At 39.5% G+C, this 19187-nt stretch overlaps 1 protein-coding gene across 1 annotated transcript; it reads right to left on the bottom strand.

Annotated features, from left to right (window-relative positions):
* Positions 1-41: 41 nt before the first annotated feature.
* On the bottom strand, positions 42-18067 carry zpr1 (ZPR1 zinc finger). The gene is made up of 13 exons (XM_060908704.1): positions 17819-18067; positions 17563-17724; positions 14675-14765; positions 14458-14528; positions 14189-14275; positions 12338-12460; positions 12038-12164; positions 11593-11663; positions 9488-9577; positions 9102-9212; positions 8929-9018; positions 615-680; positions 42-523 (listed from the first exon to the last, which is right to left on the bottom strand). Exons 1-13 carry the CDS (start codon positions 17933-17935, stop codon positions 398-400), a joined length of 1332 nt encoding a protein of 443 aa, XP_060764687.1. The 5' UTR covers positions 17936-18067; the 3' UTR covers positions 42-397.
* Between the last annotated feature and the right edge of the window lie 1120 nt (positions 18068-19187).

Raw genomic sequence — 19187 nt, 5'->3', positions numbered from 1 at the left:
ACAGAACCGGTTCATGTTACTACTTTTACAAACACAATGCATACATTATATAGTTTATTTATTCATTTACCCACTTTAATGAAAATCAAAGCATGTAACTTTTAATAACAAAATTAAGTGCCATTTTAAATCTACACAACCACGTAATTTAACTATAACCACTAAGCTGTGATGAAAGGAATAAGCCTCACAAGACAGATCAGCCAAATACCAAACCAAAAATTGCCACAAGGAAGCCAGGGCATCTTGTATTAACTCAAAGGTCAAGGAAGTACTTATGATTCCTCCTTTTGGTACATTTGACATTACTCTTATAGGATAGGTTTTGCTGAATTTAAAAAAAAAAAAAAGCTCTTGGCTTTAACTACTCCAGACTGGCTGCTAGTTCATATCCGTCTCAATTCTCAGCCTTGTTATAACCCTCTGTTTCCATGTCATTAAGTCCCAGGTCTTCATTCTGTTCAAATGTTCGCACATACTTTTCGATCTTCATCTCAGGATCAGGGTCTGGAGCGTAAACGTTCTACAGAGAGAAAATTTCATGTTTAATCCTATTCAAAATATCAGTCTTAACCATCATACGTTTTATGGTAATAATAGTCATACAAAGTTACCTGCAGGTAACTGTTCCCTGCTGGATCATCCAGGATGATGTGGACATCCATTTCTCCAGCCATAATCTTGACATTAACACACAAAGAAAACAAAAGGGGAAAAAAAATTGGACCTCATGCCACTTAACCAGTTTAAAAAAAGTTTCTGCAAATCACTGACTCGGTGTTAATAAAGCAGACTTTTGGCCAAAAAAAAAAAAAAAAGCGCACAAGTGGGCTGACAGGATGGCTCCATGCTAAAACAGTATGAATCATAAAATATTGGTTAAGCTGAAAACTTTGTATTATAAGCAAACATCTGAGTGTATATAATTAATTATATACACTGCCTGACCTTTGTTTGGCTTTTAAAACTTGGCTTTAAATAATCAAATACTTAAGCCTTTGATTGGATAATTACGGCAGTGATTAATGTGTTTCAGCTAACTGATGGGAGTTGCTTCTTAAACAGCTATGTCAGGAGACGTGTCCTATGGTTGGAGAAAAGATGTTACTGTGTATCAGAAGAGTCGAACAACTATAGAGAATGCTAAAATGACTGGAATGGGGCTCAGAAGGGTCCAACGTATTATTAAAACCTGAAAGGATAATGTTGAACCATCAACTCCGCAGAAGAAATGTGGTCAGGAAAATAAATAAATAAACAAATCTTGACCGTGATCGGAGATCACTTAAAGGCTCGGTGTAATTGAATCATTAAAATAAATACATTGAAAATAAATAATAGATACTCTATGGTTACATGTGGCTACTGCTTATAAATAAAATTGTTTACTGATACCATGTCCATACAGTAAATCTAGCGTACATACACGTTATCAATTATACTCGCCTCATCTCTCGCAAGCATCGCCAAGCTGTGAGCAGCATCAGGGCTTTGTTCAAAATACAGTGCTGTGAACTATATCCATTTTCAAAATAGTAAGAAAGCACTTGTTCATGAATTGTCTTAGAAGCATTATTTTAGTACTAATGAGCACATGTTGTTTCACAAGTGTAAAGACTAAAATAAAAAATAAAACAAAAAAATTAAAGCAAATAGCAGAAGATTGATACTTTTAACTTTTATTCTTAGTATTCACATTTGTCAAAAAATATATCACAAATTTATTACAAATTTTATTCATTGAAAAACATAACTCATTACAACTCTGGCTGGAATTCATAACCTAAAAGCTTGATATATTTAAAAAAAAAAAAAAAAAACTTCTAACAAAACCTTTCATAAGGACCAAACAAAGGCTGTGATAATCAAAAGGTTAATTTTCTTAAAATAAACACCACTTACTTTATATCGAATCAGTAGCCTTGGTGAATCACGAGGTGCATTTCATTTGTCTTTTTATCTGCCGGTTATCTTCCGATACCACGAAGTTATAACGAGGTTTTTCTTATTTCATTTCTAGTTCTGATTGGTTCCGAAGTTTATCAAGAAATAGAACAGGTAATCGAACTTGATCAGGATAAGTGCTGATTGGCTACGAAGTTTTGCTATTGTTACACTCATTCTTGGGTACCTTTGATAACGCAAGATCAACTGTTCATATTGTGAGATCACGATTCGCCATTCTGATGATTATGCGCATACGCACATTGCGCTGTTGTTACACTCATTCTTACATCATGATGATAACGCAAGATCAACTGTTCATATCACGAGATCACGGTTCACCGTTCTGGTGATTGCAATAAAATAGAATGCCTTTATGGTCACTGCACAAATGTACAACGAAATTTAGTTCATCATAGGAGAACAAAGCCGCTGCATACGTGTGCGCCGCCACTCTTGGGCACTTCAGCCCAAGGCCATCCCGTGTTAATCTAACTGCATGTCTTTGGACAGTGGGGGAAACCGGAGCACCTGGAGGAAACCCATGCAGACATGGAGAGAACATACAAACTCCACACAGAAAGGCCCTCGTCAGCCGCTGGGCTCGAACCCAGAACCTTCTTGCTGTGAGGCGACAGTGCTAACCACTACACCACCATGCCGCCCTTTTTTTTTTTTTAAAAATAGAATAGAATGCCTTCTATTATAATGCTTATGCGCAATTATAATCCTTATGCGTATGCACCGCACGTGATTGTTACACTCTTACAGCACGATGACAAAGTGACTATTGCCTCTATATGAGGCAGTAGCCACAAAAATGGCAATAGAACTCACAGGCTATGTTGAATAGTCAGAGTATTTCCACATGTACCATGCAACAAGAACTCAAAGGGTTTGGATGAAATAGCTGTGTGGCCAAAAGGAAACCCATTGTTAGTGAGAGTAATTGGAAGAAAAGGCTTCAGTTTCTAGGGAGAATATAGGCTGGACTCTGGAGCAATGGAAAACGGTCATGTGGTCTGATGCGTTCAGACTGGCCCCATTCCTGAATGATAGGTGTGTCAAGGTAAGAAGAAAAGCGCACGAGGCAATGCACCCATCATGCATAGTGGCTACTGTACAAGCCTCTCGATGCTCAACAACATCGTCTGGTAATAAAATGAAGTCCGCTACCAACTACCTGAATGTACCAAATGAACAGGTTATCACATCGATGGACCCCCCCCCCTTAACCCCACTGAAAGTCTTTGGGATATGCTGGGGAAGACTTTATGGAATGGTTCGACTCTCCCGTCATCAATACAAGATCTTGCTGAAACATTAATGCAACTCAGGATGGAAATAAATATCAATTGTGAATGTGCACCGTAATCAAAGTTAAAGGTGGCCTAAAGAAATTAGTATGTGACACTTATTTGGCCAGGCAGTGTACATTTCTAAGCATTTATTCATCTTCATTCAGGAAGTACTTTAGCCTGGTCATGAATGTAGTGGATCTGGAGCCTGTCGCAGGAACGCCAGGCATGATGTAGGTATACACCCTGAATGCCAGTCCATGCACAAATACATTCGCAAACTCATTCACACCTAGAGGCAATTTAGAGACATCAGTCTACCCAGGGTATCTGCACATTTTTCAAGTACAAATTTAAAGACTTAAGACCTTTTCAAGACCTCTAAATTGAAAAATTAAGACTGTACCATGGCAAAGAAAATGATAAATACGACAACTTAAAACTGTTTTCTGCAATAGTTTTTTTTACTAACTTTAAGAAGAATGCACACAATTGGTGAACAACAGGGTGCATCAATGGCAACTGTTAGACATGCAAACAGCTGAAGCAAAGTCGTGTGTTTTGGGCCTGCAGAAGTACTGTAGCAGCAAGAAGACTGGTGTTTACTGGAGAAAACACCATGAATCATTTCAAAAACGAAAACAATAAACGGCAAGTAGAACCAGCTGAACAACCTTAGCCAGCATTATTTCAATCCCCAAAGATTATCTTTGATAATGTGTGATTTTGTGTCCGACAGCAAAATCAGTCCGAGTGTCGTACAGTATACAGCTGGCTGAGGAAGTTCTCGAGTATCTTCTGCATTATAGCAGGTAACAGCATGAACCTGTTTATGCAGTCATACAATCATCAGAGCGTTACATTAAACACAGAAAAACAACTGTCACCTTTCATAACCATTATCAATATTAATCAATGTGTTGTAATAACTGTAAACTATTATCAGTGCAATTGTTATATTAATGTTCATTATTCAAAAATAATCATTAATTATCTATAATCCATTAATAAATTGTTTGCATTACTACTAATAATAACTACTTTTTTAATAATTAAAAAAAATGAACTCAATTTTATAGCATTTTAATTACTACTTAATTAATGAGCAGTGACTATCAAAATGTAATTTAATAATTAATTAGTAATTATTAACTACTACTTAATTATACTAATAATTAATAGTGATTATTAAAATGCTATAAAATTGAATTATAAGATTAGTTAAAATTATTATTAAAAAAGTAGTAATTATTATTATTATTATTATTATTATTAGTAGTAGTAGTGGTGATAAAAACAAATTATAATCCATGAATTGTTTGTAATAGTGAACATTGATAATTGTATTGATAACATTAACAAGTATTACTAGTAGTATTATTGTTTATTATTATTAGTACTAGTACAGTTATTTTATATCAATGTTCACCATTTTAAAAAATTATCTATAATCCGAGTGTTTGTATTCTACCAATTACTACTTTTTAATTATTTGTAATAATTTTTAATAACTTAATTTTATAACATTTAATAATCCCTAGTACTTATTAATCACTAATTCATAAGTAATAATGATTAATAATCAATAATAATTACTACTACTAATTATTATTAGTGGTTGTTAATATTATTCTTATTATTATATTAAAAACACTGTTGTAGACGATGGGTAATAAAACTAAACTTTTTATACAAATTATATTGTACCATATTTAGAATTATTGTATTTTCTGTAGTTCTTTTTAATTGAGTTTTGAAATAAAGGTTTATATATTTATATTAAACTTAGTACAATAAACAATGTTAATTATGTTAAAAAAATGATGCCAATCATTATTAGTAGTATTATGTCCTATAAGTCCCATTTTCCACCTGACTCTTGTGCGCATGCGCGAACCCCCCTGCGTTTCACTTCAGGGTGCTTGATCTCCAACACGCGCGCGCGCCTCGTGTCCGTGAAAAACCAGTTTCCCAGTGGGCGTGTCCCCAGCGCTGCGGTACTGTCTTTAAACACATTTGTGCGATCCAGCACTTTTTATCACAAACGATTCTTTTCCTTATTTTGGGAGCGCTTTCTAGCGCCCACGTAAGCTACCTGCGTATCTCTCACTCTTCACAAGCACCGCACCACACTTCCTCCAGTAGCCTCCTAACAGCTCTTGATCTACAGAATGCACAGAACCAATGCTGCCCCCAAAAGGTGCGCTGGTCACTTTTAAAATTACGGTTAAAAAAATACCCCAAACCGGATGGAGACATTTCACTCGTTCGGTCCAATATTAAATTTAATACCTCCCTTTCGAAAATTCCAGTCATTCCAAACAATTTAAGACATTTTAAGGCCTTGAAAACCGAAAGTTGTATTTAAGACTTTTTAAGGACCTGCGGGAACCCTGCTACCAATCAGCATGTTTTTGGGAGGTGGGAGGAAACTAAACAACACGCCATGCTGAGAATAGATAGTTTTCACTGACGTCACGGCATTCCGGGGAACGCCCTCCAGCCGCCATCTTGTGGGGCAAACAAAACGGACCATCGCCATTACCGGCTACGTTATCTCGGACAAATTTATGAAGTTATATAGTCAGTTTTCTAAAATAAAGATCAATGTCGGCAAACTCAAGCAAACAGAAGTATATAGATACATTAGACGACATCTCACGACAACGGTATGCAGCCAAACTGGCCTTGATTGGGGGAATTGACCCCTACGAAGTGGACAAAGATGCATTTTCAAGTGACTATGCAGGGCTGCCAAAGCCTGAAACTGCCAAAGCCTGCTCCAAAGCCTGAAACTGACTTCATCAAACTTTAAAGGCTGTCTGATATATACAACTTTATATATTCACAGCGCGCCTTTTGGCGGATGCCGCCTTTTTCACGGCTGAATAGCGCAGATCCGATTTTTTTTTTTGGGGGGGGGGGGGGGGGGGGGGGGGGGCGTTGGAGTGTCTGATTATAATTTCAAAGTAAATTCTGTATTAAAATTACTAAATAAGCAAATCTGTTACAGTCCATGAAACAGGAAGTATAAGGATGAGAAAAAAACAGTTTAAATCGCAAAGCTGCGCACATTTGCGCAGTCCTGCACACCGCTCGGGCTGCGCAAATGTGCGCAGCTTTGCGATTTAAACTGTTTTTTTCTCATCCTTATACTTCCTGTTTCATGGACTGTAACGGATTTGCTTATTTAGTAATTTTAATACAGAATTTACTTTGAAATTATAATCAGACACTCCAACGCCCCCCCCCCCCCCCAAAAAAAATATATCTCGGATCTGCGCGATTCAGGCGGCATCCGCCAAAAGGCGTGCTGTTTGCATCCCAAACACCAATCAAATCATACAGAACAGACCTAAAATGTTTTTCAAAAATGACCCTTGCGTGAGTGAAGTGACAAGTTTCAAATAGAAACATGACAAACGAGCAATATTAAGTGTACATTACAATGTAAACGTACACTCAGCGGTTCCAGTTAGGCATTCTCCAGAGATTGTTTACATGATGTTTTGGTTTCCAAAAACAAACTTAAACACAATTGATTGTTTATTTAAACAACTTGCCACTTATAAAATGATCGGAGCAGACTTTGCTGTGTTTGGAAGGCTGATAATCCTTGCGGTTGATTCTCGCAAGCCATAGATTTCTCCTTTGTATGCTGAGTTTCTTTGTTTGCTCGCCTTCGTGCTCCCGTACAGTGGGAATTCCATAAAAGCTCCGCTTGACTTCATCATTTGACCTATTACGACAGCCGTGAATACAACAGGTGTGCACCATTGCTAGCTTTAAATAGCCTGCTTGGGTTCTTTTGAAGACTTTGTACTCGGGCGTTACAATGTGTGCTCAGTCACCCGTACGGTAAGCTTGACCCGCAAAATGGCCGCCACTAGGGAATCCCCGACTCTGTGACATCATGTGAAAACTATCTATAGGTGAAACATGGCAGAGACAGTAGCCTGAGCTCAGGATTGAACTGGGAATCCTGGAGGTGTGAGATGGTAACAATTCTACTCACAAGGCCACCATACCACCTGTACTTTATACAATTGTTACAAAATTAATGGAAGTGTATTTCCAATCTATAGCCTGATAGCCAGGTCCATGTTCATAAAGTATATAAAAGTAGGCAAACCTTGCCAAAAGGTCTTTAATGACATGAAAGAAAAACACAAAACGAATCAAACAACTTGTCTACCCAAATACTATATTATACAATGACGTCTATGATACGTACTGAAAGAAAATATTAAATTAGCAACACAGAGCACATCTTACCCTGCACTCTTATTATTGACCAACCTGTTCATTGACACAGAAATACAAAATCCTCACTTTTTTTTTGGTATCCTGAGACCAAGGTTTACAAATTCACATGTCAACTGAATCAAGTCTCTGCAAAGCGAAAGTAACAAATGTTTTTCACATCCTTTCTGCTTCAGTGAATTGGCTTTCCAACATGTAAATCTTCGTGTTTGAACACAGCTTTAGTATATGATAAAGTATAAAAAACCTTCTGCAGGTGTCTCTGTACTGCCATATGAAGGTGTCTAAACTGTAAAATGCTACGCCTAAACCATACACTATATGGCCAAAAGTATGGGGACAACTTACCATCACATCCATGTGAGCGTTTTGTACATCCCATTCCAGATGTAGTAATAATAATAATAATAATAATAATAATAAATAAGTTCAATTTATATAGCGCCTTTCTCAAAACCCAAGGTCGCTTTGCAATTATAAGGGGAAATAAATAAATAAATCCCACCAAATAGAGGTCAGGATGCCATTCCAATGGTGTAGCAGCCACAGTCCCACCAAAAGGTGCACGAAAACAAGTCCCACACCGCCAGCACAGCCGCCACCGGGCAACATCACTCGGAACACCACGCCATGGATCCACAAAGCGAGCACAGATGCACCGCCACGCAAAGCGCTGGTATGTCCCAAACCGCCTGCATAGCCGCTGCAACGCCACCGAGCAACATTCCTTGGAACATGCCAAGCACTAAAGCACTGCTGCACAGAGCGCTGCACAACCACGATGTTAAAATGAGCAACAAGCTCACTGCAGTCCATAGCTAGGAGCACAGACATCACCCGTGGCGAACCAAGGCCTGAAGGGAACAGACACCCACAACCGGCAGACAAAAACACTCAAGCAAAAACAAACATCAAACTACTCACAAATAAATAAATAAATGAGCTAAAATAGAAAGCTCTGGTGAGAAGCAGCAGCCAGAATGCGCATGACGTACTCTCAACCGGAAACAGCGTCCAGATGTAGTCTCCCTTTGCTGTTTATTACAACCTCCACTCTTCTGGGAAGGCTTTCCACTAGATTTTGGAACATGGCTGTGGGGATTTGTGTCCATTCAGCCACTCAAGTTCTTATACTTCAGCCTTGGGAAAAAACATGTATTCATGGACCTTGCTTTGGTCATCATGCTGGAACAGGTTTGGGCCCCTTAGTTCCAGTTAAATGAAATTGTAATGCCACAGAATACAAAAGACATTCTGTACAATTGCATGCTTCCAACTTTATGGAAACAGTTTGGGGAAGAACCACATGGTCAGGTGTCCACAAACTTTTGGTCAGATGGTATATTGGCACCTCCGAATAAGTCAGTAGGGTTACAGTTGAACCTCGTGTGTGTGTGTGTGTGTAACAAATACAATTTCAAACCTTGTCGATCTTTCCCCCAAACAGCTCCAGTTTCTTCGATGTGTCAGAGTCGCCACTGTCTCCACAAACGAAGGGGTTTTTCATGACGATCTAAACCAATTACAGATAGCAAAGCTAAAAATAAGAAGGCTTCCTGTAAATCCAAATAAACTGTTTTGATTACTGATTCTTACCAGGTCCTTGATGTCCTTCAGGAGCCCTTCCAGAGTGGTGAATTTACCTCCTAACATCGCCATGCCAAGCTCAAACTCCAGCTCCGGAATCAACACACTGCATGTCTCCGACTGTCACACAGATGCAAACACAGCACATCAGTAAATGAACCAAGAACTTGAGTTTACATTTCACAGCATGAGCATCAAACACTGTATTTAGTATTGAGGTGCAGAAAACAAGCCTAATTGGCATCAGTATTAGACTGGGGGGGGGTCTTTTGGCTTTTTTGTTTACTATACTTTGAGCAAGGAAGGTGCAATGTCTCAGAACTAAAAATAAGACAGCATAACAGCATTATTTTTGAGTCAAGAGAGGATGAAAAGCTTCTGTGGACTGAAAATACCTTTAGCAGGTCTCGCGACATGTCTGACGGGTCTGTGAGGTGGAGAGTGATTCTGGTTCCCAGCTCCTCTGTGGCACCACCTGATTTCACCTGGTCAATTAAATGTACAATGGTAAATTACATTCCAAGGAATTCCACTTTTCCAAGATTTCTAGAGTGAGCTCTCACACACTGAGATGGAAAGAAAATGTTTCATTTTCGCTGTCTGTCTAGTGTTACAGCCTCATGCACACCCCATAACTACAGCTACAGCCAGTCAACACAGCAAACATGAGCAACAGCAGGCTGTTCCATTTATAGTTTGTGTGTATTAGCCTAATAACTGTGGAAAATGAAGATGGCAGGGGTGTTGAGGAGAGCAACCATTTCCAAACACGTCTCAAAACGGTATCAGTTCATACCAGGACAGAGTGGTAAGAAGGTGGAAAGGGAGCCTGAACAACGAAGAAGGTAGGGTAATCTTTAATGCCACTTATTCAAGGATTAGTATATAAAGTATACTGTACTGTATAATGTATAAAATATATAATTAGATAATAAGTGGGAAAAAAAAAATTCCAACCACACTTGTGCTATACTTCCTCCATGTATCTTACTAAAGGATAAAGCACAATTTTAATAGCTAATCTGATTTCCCACAGCTCCTCTGAATACTTGTAGTCTCCACACACACACACACACACACACACACACACACACACTATACACACGTGTGTATAGTGTGTGTGTGTGTGTGTGTAGACTACAAGTACAGAATATATATATATTTTTTAAATAAAATAAAAACCACACACCCCACCGAGCTGTGTAGAACTCAGGGAAGGCAAAGTAGCAAAGAAATTATTTTTATTTTATAGATTTTTGATTGATTTACCACCATTTCAGTGTTATCATACATCAGTTTATACATGTAAAAACCATGAATACAGATGTAGCTTCATTGGTAGTTTGTACAAGAGACAAAATATTTCCCCTATGTTTACACCAAAGGTGGCAAGAGCATCAAAAGTCACTCTGGCTGCTCTACCAACGATGCTGCTAAGTTCGTGGACACTGATGTAGATGAAATAGGCAGCTGCTAGGTCATTCAGAATGCTTTGTCTTGCAAACTTCATGTAAAAGTGCCACAAATCAAAACAAAAGGTCAACCAGAATATTATATATCTTAATAAAAGTTAACAAATAGAATAATTTAGATAGCTAAAATAATTTTAAAAATTGGTTAACAATACTGACTGCTTTCATTTTAACATATCCAACATACACCTCTCATCTCGTAATACCTCGTGTTCGACAGCATCGTTCAAGTCACATGTATGTAAATTACCAACACTCTTTCGCATGCTACAGAGCTAGTGAGCATGCAATTCCTTCGTGTTTTCACAAAATATATTATGCACTTCAGCAGCAGTTTCTGTCAGTAGTTCCATGCTTCGTTTTTTTTCATTGATGTCCCTGTATGCAAACAGGAACAAATCATAAATAATGAGGAAATCCGCCACCGCAATGATCAATGATTCTCCTCCGTAGTAGGCTACTTGAAAACTGTTTGAACCGAACTAAAATTTACACAACTGTGTTCTCCAAGATTCTTTCGAACGGAGCACTTCTAAATTCCGATTGGTTGCTACCGAACCGTGTCATAGCTCATTACCATAAAGGGTGCCTGGCCTTCAAATTTATTCTCACACCCCCACCACCCAAAATGCACTGCCAAGAGACGCTGGCTCGCATAGAAAATGAATGACTTCCTGTCGCTTTGATGCTCTCACCATGTTTGGTGTGAATGTAGGGTTATGATTATATTCGCAGTACAGATGTGTCCCTGGTACATATAAAATTTTTAAGTGGTTACATTCCTCTAGAATAGACCACTTTCATCAAATATATTGCATGGTTTTGTTGTCAGTAAATGTACATTCCATTTGAAGACTTGAATTCCATATTAATAAGGATATAATCAACAATAAATCTAAAAAAAGTATTAGACACAAAAAGCATTATCTACATTAAATATAAATCAAACACAAATAACTTAAATAGGCAAATAAATAAATAGGCAAAGCAGGCAGATCTATAAAGTAAAATTGCTGGCTTTTTCTAACCTCATTAGTTCGATGCCCACAGCTGTCACAGTTAGTGGCCATGATGATAACTTCTTTGAAATGTGGAATTTCTGATTAACAGTAAAGGAAGAAATCTTAAGGAGGTAAAATCCCCCCCCCCCAAAAAAGTAACAGGACATGCAAGTTTTCACAAGTTTGTCACTCATGGCTGTGAAGTTATAGATTTATTTACGTTAAGCTTATTATAATATTGTGCCATACATAAATTCATACAGCTGTACGTATTTAAATAGATTAAGTCAGCTTTCAGGATTATGAGCTTTAGTTTATTCACTCTTCTAACAGCCTCCAGTAAAGATACGGAGTAAGAGGAGATTTAAACTATACACATCTCAGAAGCATCCCTCTAGAGGTTTGCTTCTGAGGCAGTAGCCACAAAAATCAGGAAGAAACCCTCACTGTGCTACTAGGCTTTAAAGGATACGGACAAGTTTCATGTTTGTTGAGGCAGGAGCGTTGCACTCTGGGCAGTTGGTGCTGAACACCAGGACTTCATTCCTCATTGTCTCCAGATCATTGCCAGCTTTCTCCTCTTCCTCTGGTTCACTTTCCTGAAAAGAAACACAGAGTGTGTGTTACTCGAGGCAAATCCCGAATAATGATGCTTCCCAAAGTTGGTGCAATCATATAACAAAGTTGATTAATGCTTTTGAGAAAACTGACCTTATCTCCTAATGCTAATACAAAATAAAAGCATGAAAAGAAAGCATGGCTTGATTCTCACCTGTATTCCAAGAGCTGTTTTTTGCTCCGGTGTCCTTTTGTAATGAGATACAGAGAGAGCTTGGTCTTTCTGAGGTGCAAATGGATTCTGAATAAAACTGTTCCCTGAAGGATCATTAATTATCTGACAGGTAACATAGAGAAATGCAAACTGTTTACACACAGACACAAACCCCAAACAGGCTCTTTTGGATTAACAGTAATACAACCCCGATTCCAAAAAAGTTGGGACAAAGTACAAATTGTAAATAAAAACGGAATGCAATAATTTACAAATCTCAAAAACTGATATTGTATTCACAATAGAACATAGACAACATATCAAATGTCGAAAGTGAAACATTTTGAAATTTCATGCCAAATATTGGCTCATTTGAAATTTCATGACAGCAACACATCTCAAAAAAGTTGGGACAGGGGCAATAAGAGGCTGGAAAAGTTAAAGGTACAAAAAAGGAACAGCTGGAGGACCAAATTGCAACTCATTAGGTCAATTGGCAATAGATCATTAACATGACTGGGTATAAAAAGAGCATCTTGGAGTGGCAGCGGCTCTCAGAAGTAAAGATGGGAAGAGGATCACCAATTCCCCTAATTCTGCGCCGACAAATAGTGGAGCAATATCAGAAAGGAGTTCAACAGTGTAAAATTGCAAAGAGTTTGAACATATCATCTACAGTGCATAATATCATCAAAAGATTCAGAGAATCTGGAAGAATCTCTGTGCGTAAGGGTCAAGGCCGGAAAACCATACTGGGTGCCCGTGATCTTCGGGCCCTTAGACGGCACTGCATCACATACAGGCATGCTTCTGTATTGGAAATCACAAAATGGGCTCAGGAATGTTTCCAGACAACATTATCTGTGAACACAATTCACCGTGCCATCCGCCGTTGCCAACTAAAACTCTATAGTTCAAAGAAGAAGCCGTATCTAAACATGATCCAGAAGCGCAGATGTCTTCTCTGGGCCAAGGCTCATTTAAAATGGACTGTGGCAAAGTGGAAAACTGTTCTGTGGTCAGACGAATCAAAATTTGAAGTTCTTTATGGAAATCAGGGACGCCGTGTCATTCGGACTAAAGAGGAGAAGGACGACCCAAGTTGTTATCAGCGCTCAGTTGAGAAGCCTGCATCTCTGATGGTATGGGGTTGCATTAGTGCGTGTGGCATGGGCAGCTTACACATCTGGAAAGACACCATCAATGCTGAAAGGTATATCCAGGTTCTAGAGCAACATATGCTCCCATCCAGACGACGTCTCTTTCAGGGAAGACCTTGCATTTTCCAACATGACAAGGCCAAACCACATACTGCATCAATTACAGCATCATGGCTGCATAGAAGAAGGGTCCGGGTACTGAACTGGCCAGCCTGCAGTCCAGATCTTTCACCCATAGAAAACATTTGGCGCATCATAAAACGGAAGATACGACAAAAAAGACCTAAGACAGTTGAGCAACTAGAATCCTACATTAGACAAGAATGGGTTAACATTCCTATCCCTAAACTTGAGCAACTTGTCTCCTCAGTCCCCAGACGTTTACAGACTGTTGTAAAGAGAAAAGGGGATGTCTCACAGTGGTAAACATGGCCTTGTCCCAACTTTTTTGAGATGTGGTGTTGTCATGAAATTTAAAATCACCTAATTTTTCTCTTTAAATGATACATTTTCTCAGTTTAAGCATTTGATATGTCATCTATGTTCTATTCTGAATAAAATATGGAATTTTGAAACTTCCACATCATTGCATTCCGTTTTTATTTACAATTTGTACTTTGTCCCAACTTTTTTGGAATCGGGGTTGTAGATAAAAAGGTATAGCATTAGTGGTATTGATTGACTGATTCACCAGTGTGAATTCTTCTTCAACATCTTTCAACTTTTTCAGCCTCTCAATAAATTGGTCTATTTTATCAGCTACTTCTGGATCAGTGGCCTGAAAAAGATATACAGAGACTGAGCACATGCAATGGGCCTGGGCACAATGCGAAAATATTTATTTTCACCAATATGCCAATATTCTAATTTGTATATAAATTGCCTTATTTGTAACACGATTTCAAGTTTGTGATCAAACACCTATTAGATCCGAGCTCAGCAAAAAGAAAGAACACACACCCGCCGTATTGGTTGATCTTGTTCTAATCCTGCTACCGCTCTATCGAGGAGTCCCTCAATGGTGGACAGTGCTGAAAAAGAAAAGTAAATACTTAATTATAAACCAGTACATGCTTCAATTTACATTGCACCGGTGCCTCTAATGAAGCAAACAGAACAGCAAATCTGTTTACACTTGGATTCTCTTTGATCATTAATGCAGGAACATCATACTCACAGCCCTTCTGTGTGAACGCAGGGATTTCAAAGTCCAACTCAGGGATTCTAGTAATGGCACTGTCCGTCTTCACGACCTCACGGTTCATATCCTAAACAGACACCACACAACAAACTTCGCACTGTTTTAGAGCCCACTAGAACACAAGCCACCAGAAATACAATGCAGTCTTATTAACAAAACAGAATGCAATGCCACCTGTACTGATCATCCTGAAATAAAGAGATCTCTGTACAATGCAATGTACACAGCACGATGTCATCATGCTAAAAAACGTCCATGTAGAATAACTGGCTTGTGCCACAAAAACACACATGTCTTTACTGATAAATGAACTGCGCTCACATCTACAGGGGTGATAGCGTTCCGGTGCCGCGCCGGATTTCCGGCGTACCGTGGCTGGGGAAAAAAAAAATCTAGTTCGCCCATTGTCCTGTGTCATTCTGAGATGCGCAGATAGACAGTAAAGGGAATTCGCATGATATGGAACTAGTGGGAAAAAAGTGCCGTCACGGCACGAGTTCCATATCATGCGAATTCCCTTTACTGTCTATCTGCGCATCTCAGAATGACACAGGACAATGGGCGAACTAGATTTTTTTTTCCCCCAGCCACGGTACGCCGGAAATCCGGCGCGGCGCCGGAACGCTATCACCCCTGCATCTATGAATGTGGTACTGTGGTGACATTGTGCACAAAAATTATATATTCATGAGTTACATCAGTATGTTATTATGCAGTTATAGCAAAAATATGATAAGGGAGGAGACAAACCACTTCAAAAATCCTGAATAGAAATCTATGGGAAAAGTCTAGAATGGGGGCAGCACGGTGGTGTAGTGGTTAGCGCTGTCGCCTCACAGCAAGAAGGTCCGGGTTCGAGCCCTGTGGCCGGCGAGGGCCTTTCTGTGTGGAGTTTGCATGTTCTCCCCGTGTCCGCGTGGGTTTCCTCCGGGTGCTCCGGTTTCCCCCACAGTCCAAAGACATGCAGGTTAGGTTAACTGGTGACTCTAAATTGACCGTAGGTGTGAATGTGAGTGTGAATGGTTGTCTGTGTCTATGTGTCAGCCCTGTGATGACCTGGCGACTTGTCCAGGGTGTATCCCGCCTTTCGCCCGTAGTCAGCTGGGATAGGCTTCAGCTTGCCTGCGACCCTGTAGAACAGGATAAAGCGGCTACAGATAATGAGATGAGAAGTCTAGAATGTCAAAGATGGTGGTTCTATCCATATATGCCCCCCATTAAGACAACTGTGTTGTTGCATTGACGCAAGTGCACAGCTGTTTCAGTAGCAGGAAGGAAGGGTGCACTGCAGACGGACTTTGTTTTTCTTGGCTTACTGCATCAATAATGTGAATTCGTATGGTATTTGTTCAAACGCTCTGGTAGGATAAACTGGCAGGTGTCACGTCACACTGGATTGAGCCATAAATGAAGTTGGTGTCATGAAACCTTGCACATGCATAGTACCAGTATACCATGTGTGTGTGTGGGGTGGGGTTAAACCTCATTTATTAACACCACCCCCCTGCTCCCCAGGCTGCTCCGGGTATGTTGCATGTCGCTCTGAATAAGTATGATAACTAATGTAATGTTACCAAGATGGCTGTCAAGTGACCAGACTTGCCTATAGACCCGTTGCCCTTACGTCACGAATCTCCCATGATGCTCTCTGATTTTGTTGTGCCCGCCGTCTTTGTAGTATACCATCCATGGCGACCGAGGAGAGTACACTGGCGAACTGTAATTTATCGCAAATATATCACGAATTGAGTAATAGTGACAAGGTCCGATATAGGGAAAAGATAAAAGAATGTTCAGGGATGGATCTGTACAGCAACGTTGTACAGTATGAAGACGATGTACGGACATGGACGAGTGTCAATTACCTGGTGTTAACTACTAGCCTCATCACTGGGAAGCAGATGAAAGCATACAAAAGTTTAGTGCAAGAATCCAGAAGGTTCCTGATGTGGGCAAATGTTATGCAAAACAAACCAAAAAAAACACCTAATTATTGATTTCTTCTAAGGCAACACTTTACTGAGCTCAACTACCTACATTTTACTGGAGCTTTGTGCTATGCATTTGTAACTGCAATATAAATTGGAGTAGCGCTTACATGTATATCACTTACAGCAGCGTTTCTCAACCTTTTTTCAGTCACGGCACCCTTCAGAAGTATGCAAATTCTCAAGGCACCCCCATATAAAATATACGCAGTCACTCTGACCATATGCTGACCCTGGCAGTGACGTTGTGACATGGGAAAGGGGGCCATGAGGCAAATTTTGATGATGCATAAGGCGGTGATGATCTGCATTAGTGTAACTATCATTTTTTGGAATTTTAATTCATTTTATTTATTTCAATGTTAGAATATATAATTTTTTCACAGCACCCCGGTTGAGAAAGGCTGGCTTACAGTATGTCACATCTTTTATATATATTTATTTATTTAGTCTATGGTTCACATAAACGGTAGAAATATAAACTTACCCTTCACGAAATGATCTGTACATACTTGTAGCTGGTCTTATGTCCAATCTGTTCAGATTTACAAGCCACTGTCTCTGTTGTCTACAGGTTAGATCTTCCATTTGGGGTCTTTCTCGCACTTTAACAGTGGGTAAACTGAACAATCTGGCTCCAGCTTTAGCAGAATTGTTCGAGCAGCCGATAACTGCGCAAATTTGCGGCATTTCGTATTAAGGTACTTGTTGCTGCATGATATTCCATAAAAATGGCGGACACAGCTAAATCAGGGAGGGTCATGGGGCATGTGACGTCATGTACAAACGGTCTAAGGACTTGGGGTTATGAGAACACTATATTTCCGCCATGTGGGCAATGTTAGCATGATGAAATGTCAGTGATCACACGGTCACCTCTTTAGTCTTTATGTGGAGTGTGTAGCAGACCCCCTGGTCCTGGATCCGGCCTGCAGATTGTATTTCCGTATTGGTCCAATGGCAGTGAGAACACGTGAAAGAACTGATGATGATTTCCCTGAAGAAGGGGATTTTGGTGAGGAGAAGACGCGTCTTTCCCTGAAGAAGTGATAAACACATGCCAACTTGAAACCCCCTGCCTGCCACAAATATCTCAGTATCTTAACACCGTTATTGTTAATGCGCTACTCACATTCTCGTAACAGTTCATACACAAACTCTCGATCTCAGTGGGCTCAGCGTCCTCCTCGTCTGCGTTTATATCTTTAAACAGAACGCCGCGCACGCGACCCTCACTAATCACCGACATGGTCTGTAAAAGCGCAGGTAGTGTCGCCCTGGAAGTAAAAATTAAATCAGAGTTGCTTGTGAAATGTAAATATATAAGAAAGAACCATCTAGAACATTCGCACAGGACAGGCACACATGGATCCACGCTCCTACTTCCGGTTCAAAAGTAAAAGCCTGTGAAAGGCATGGCTGTAAATGGCTCCAAGAGCCATCGCTCTCACAGCCCTTTATTATATTATATTATATTATATTATATTATATTATATTATATTATATTATATTATATTATATTATATTAATAATCAACTACAATATAATTTATTTATATAATTGGATCCGCGCTCCTACTTCCGGTTCAAAAGTGAATCAACAGATAAAGATTACACACAAAAAACCCAAACCAACAACCTATTTATAAATATAGATAATATAGATTTAAAAAAAATTAAGAAAAACAATCTATATAAATATAGATAATATAGATAAAAAATACACTCTAAAATCAAATAATGTACCAAATAACAGTAGTGCATTACAGTGCAATAACGGAGAAGGCGCTAGAAGAGCAGCTTATGAGGTGTATATGAAGGTAGTGCAAATGAGCAATAGCAGCAGATAGAGCATTAATGCTAATGATTGTGGTGTGATGTGCAAACGGATGAGGTAGTTTTCTTGTGTGAATGAAATGACTCCAAGAGCCATCTCTCTCACAGCCCTTAATTATATTATATTATATTATATTATATTATATTATATTATATTATATCAAATCAACTACAATATCATTTATTTATATAATTGGATCCACGCTACTACTTCCGGTTCAAAAGTGAATCAGTGCGCCAAAGTAAAAGCCTGTGAACGACATAGCTGTAACTGGCTCCAAGAGCCATCGCTCTCACAGCTCTTAGTTATCTAATATCTCATCTCATTATCTCTAGCCGCTTTATCCTGTTCTACAGGGTCGCAGGCAAGCTGGAGCCTATCCCAGCTGACTACGGGCGAAAGGCGGGGTACACCCTGGACAAGTCGCCAGGTCATCACAGGGCTGACACATAGACACAGACAACCATTCACACTCACATTCACACCTACGGTCAATTTAGAGTCACCAGTTAACCTAACCTGCATGTCTTTGGACTGTGGGGGAAACCGGAGCACCCGGAGGAAACCCACGCTGACACAGGGAGAACATGCAAACTCCGCACAGAAAGGCCCTCGCCGGCCACAGGGCTCGAACCCGGACCTTCTCACTGTGAGGCGACAGCGCT

This window comes from Neoarius graeffei, chromosome 25 (genome assembly GCF_027579695.1).
Source record: "Neoarius graeffei isolate fNeoGra1 chromosome 25, fNeoGra1.pri, whole genome shotgun sequence".
In the NCBI taxonomy this organism is placed as follows: Eukaryota; Metazoa; Chordata; class Actinopteri; order Siluriformes; family Ariidae; genus Neoarius; species Neoarius graeffei.
This window is presented reverse-complemented; position numbering and strand designations above follow the sequence as displayed.

What these genes read in the sequence shown, in the direction of transcription:
- zpr1 (XM_060908704.1), bottom strand. Translation starts at nt 17,935, where the DNA reads ATGTCGGTGATTAGTGAGGGTCGCGTGCGCGGCGTTCTGTTTAAAGAT. An exon ending in TCCACATAAAGACTAAAGAG is followed by an intron (nt 14,766 to 17,562) that starts GTGACCGTGTGA and finishes GTGTCTGTTTAG; the next exon opens with GATATGAACCGTGAGGTCGT. An exon ending in CAGGGAACAGTTACCTGCAG is followed by an intron (nt 524 to 614) that starts GTAACTTTGTAT and finishes TTCTCTCTGTAG; the next exon opens with AACGTTTACGCTCCAGACCC.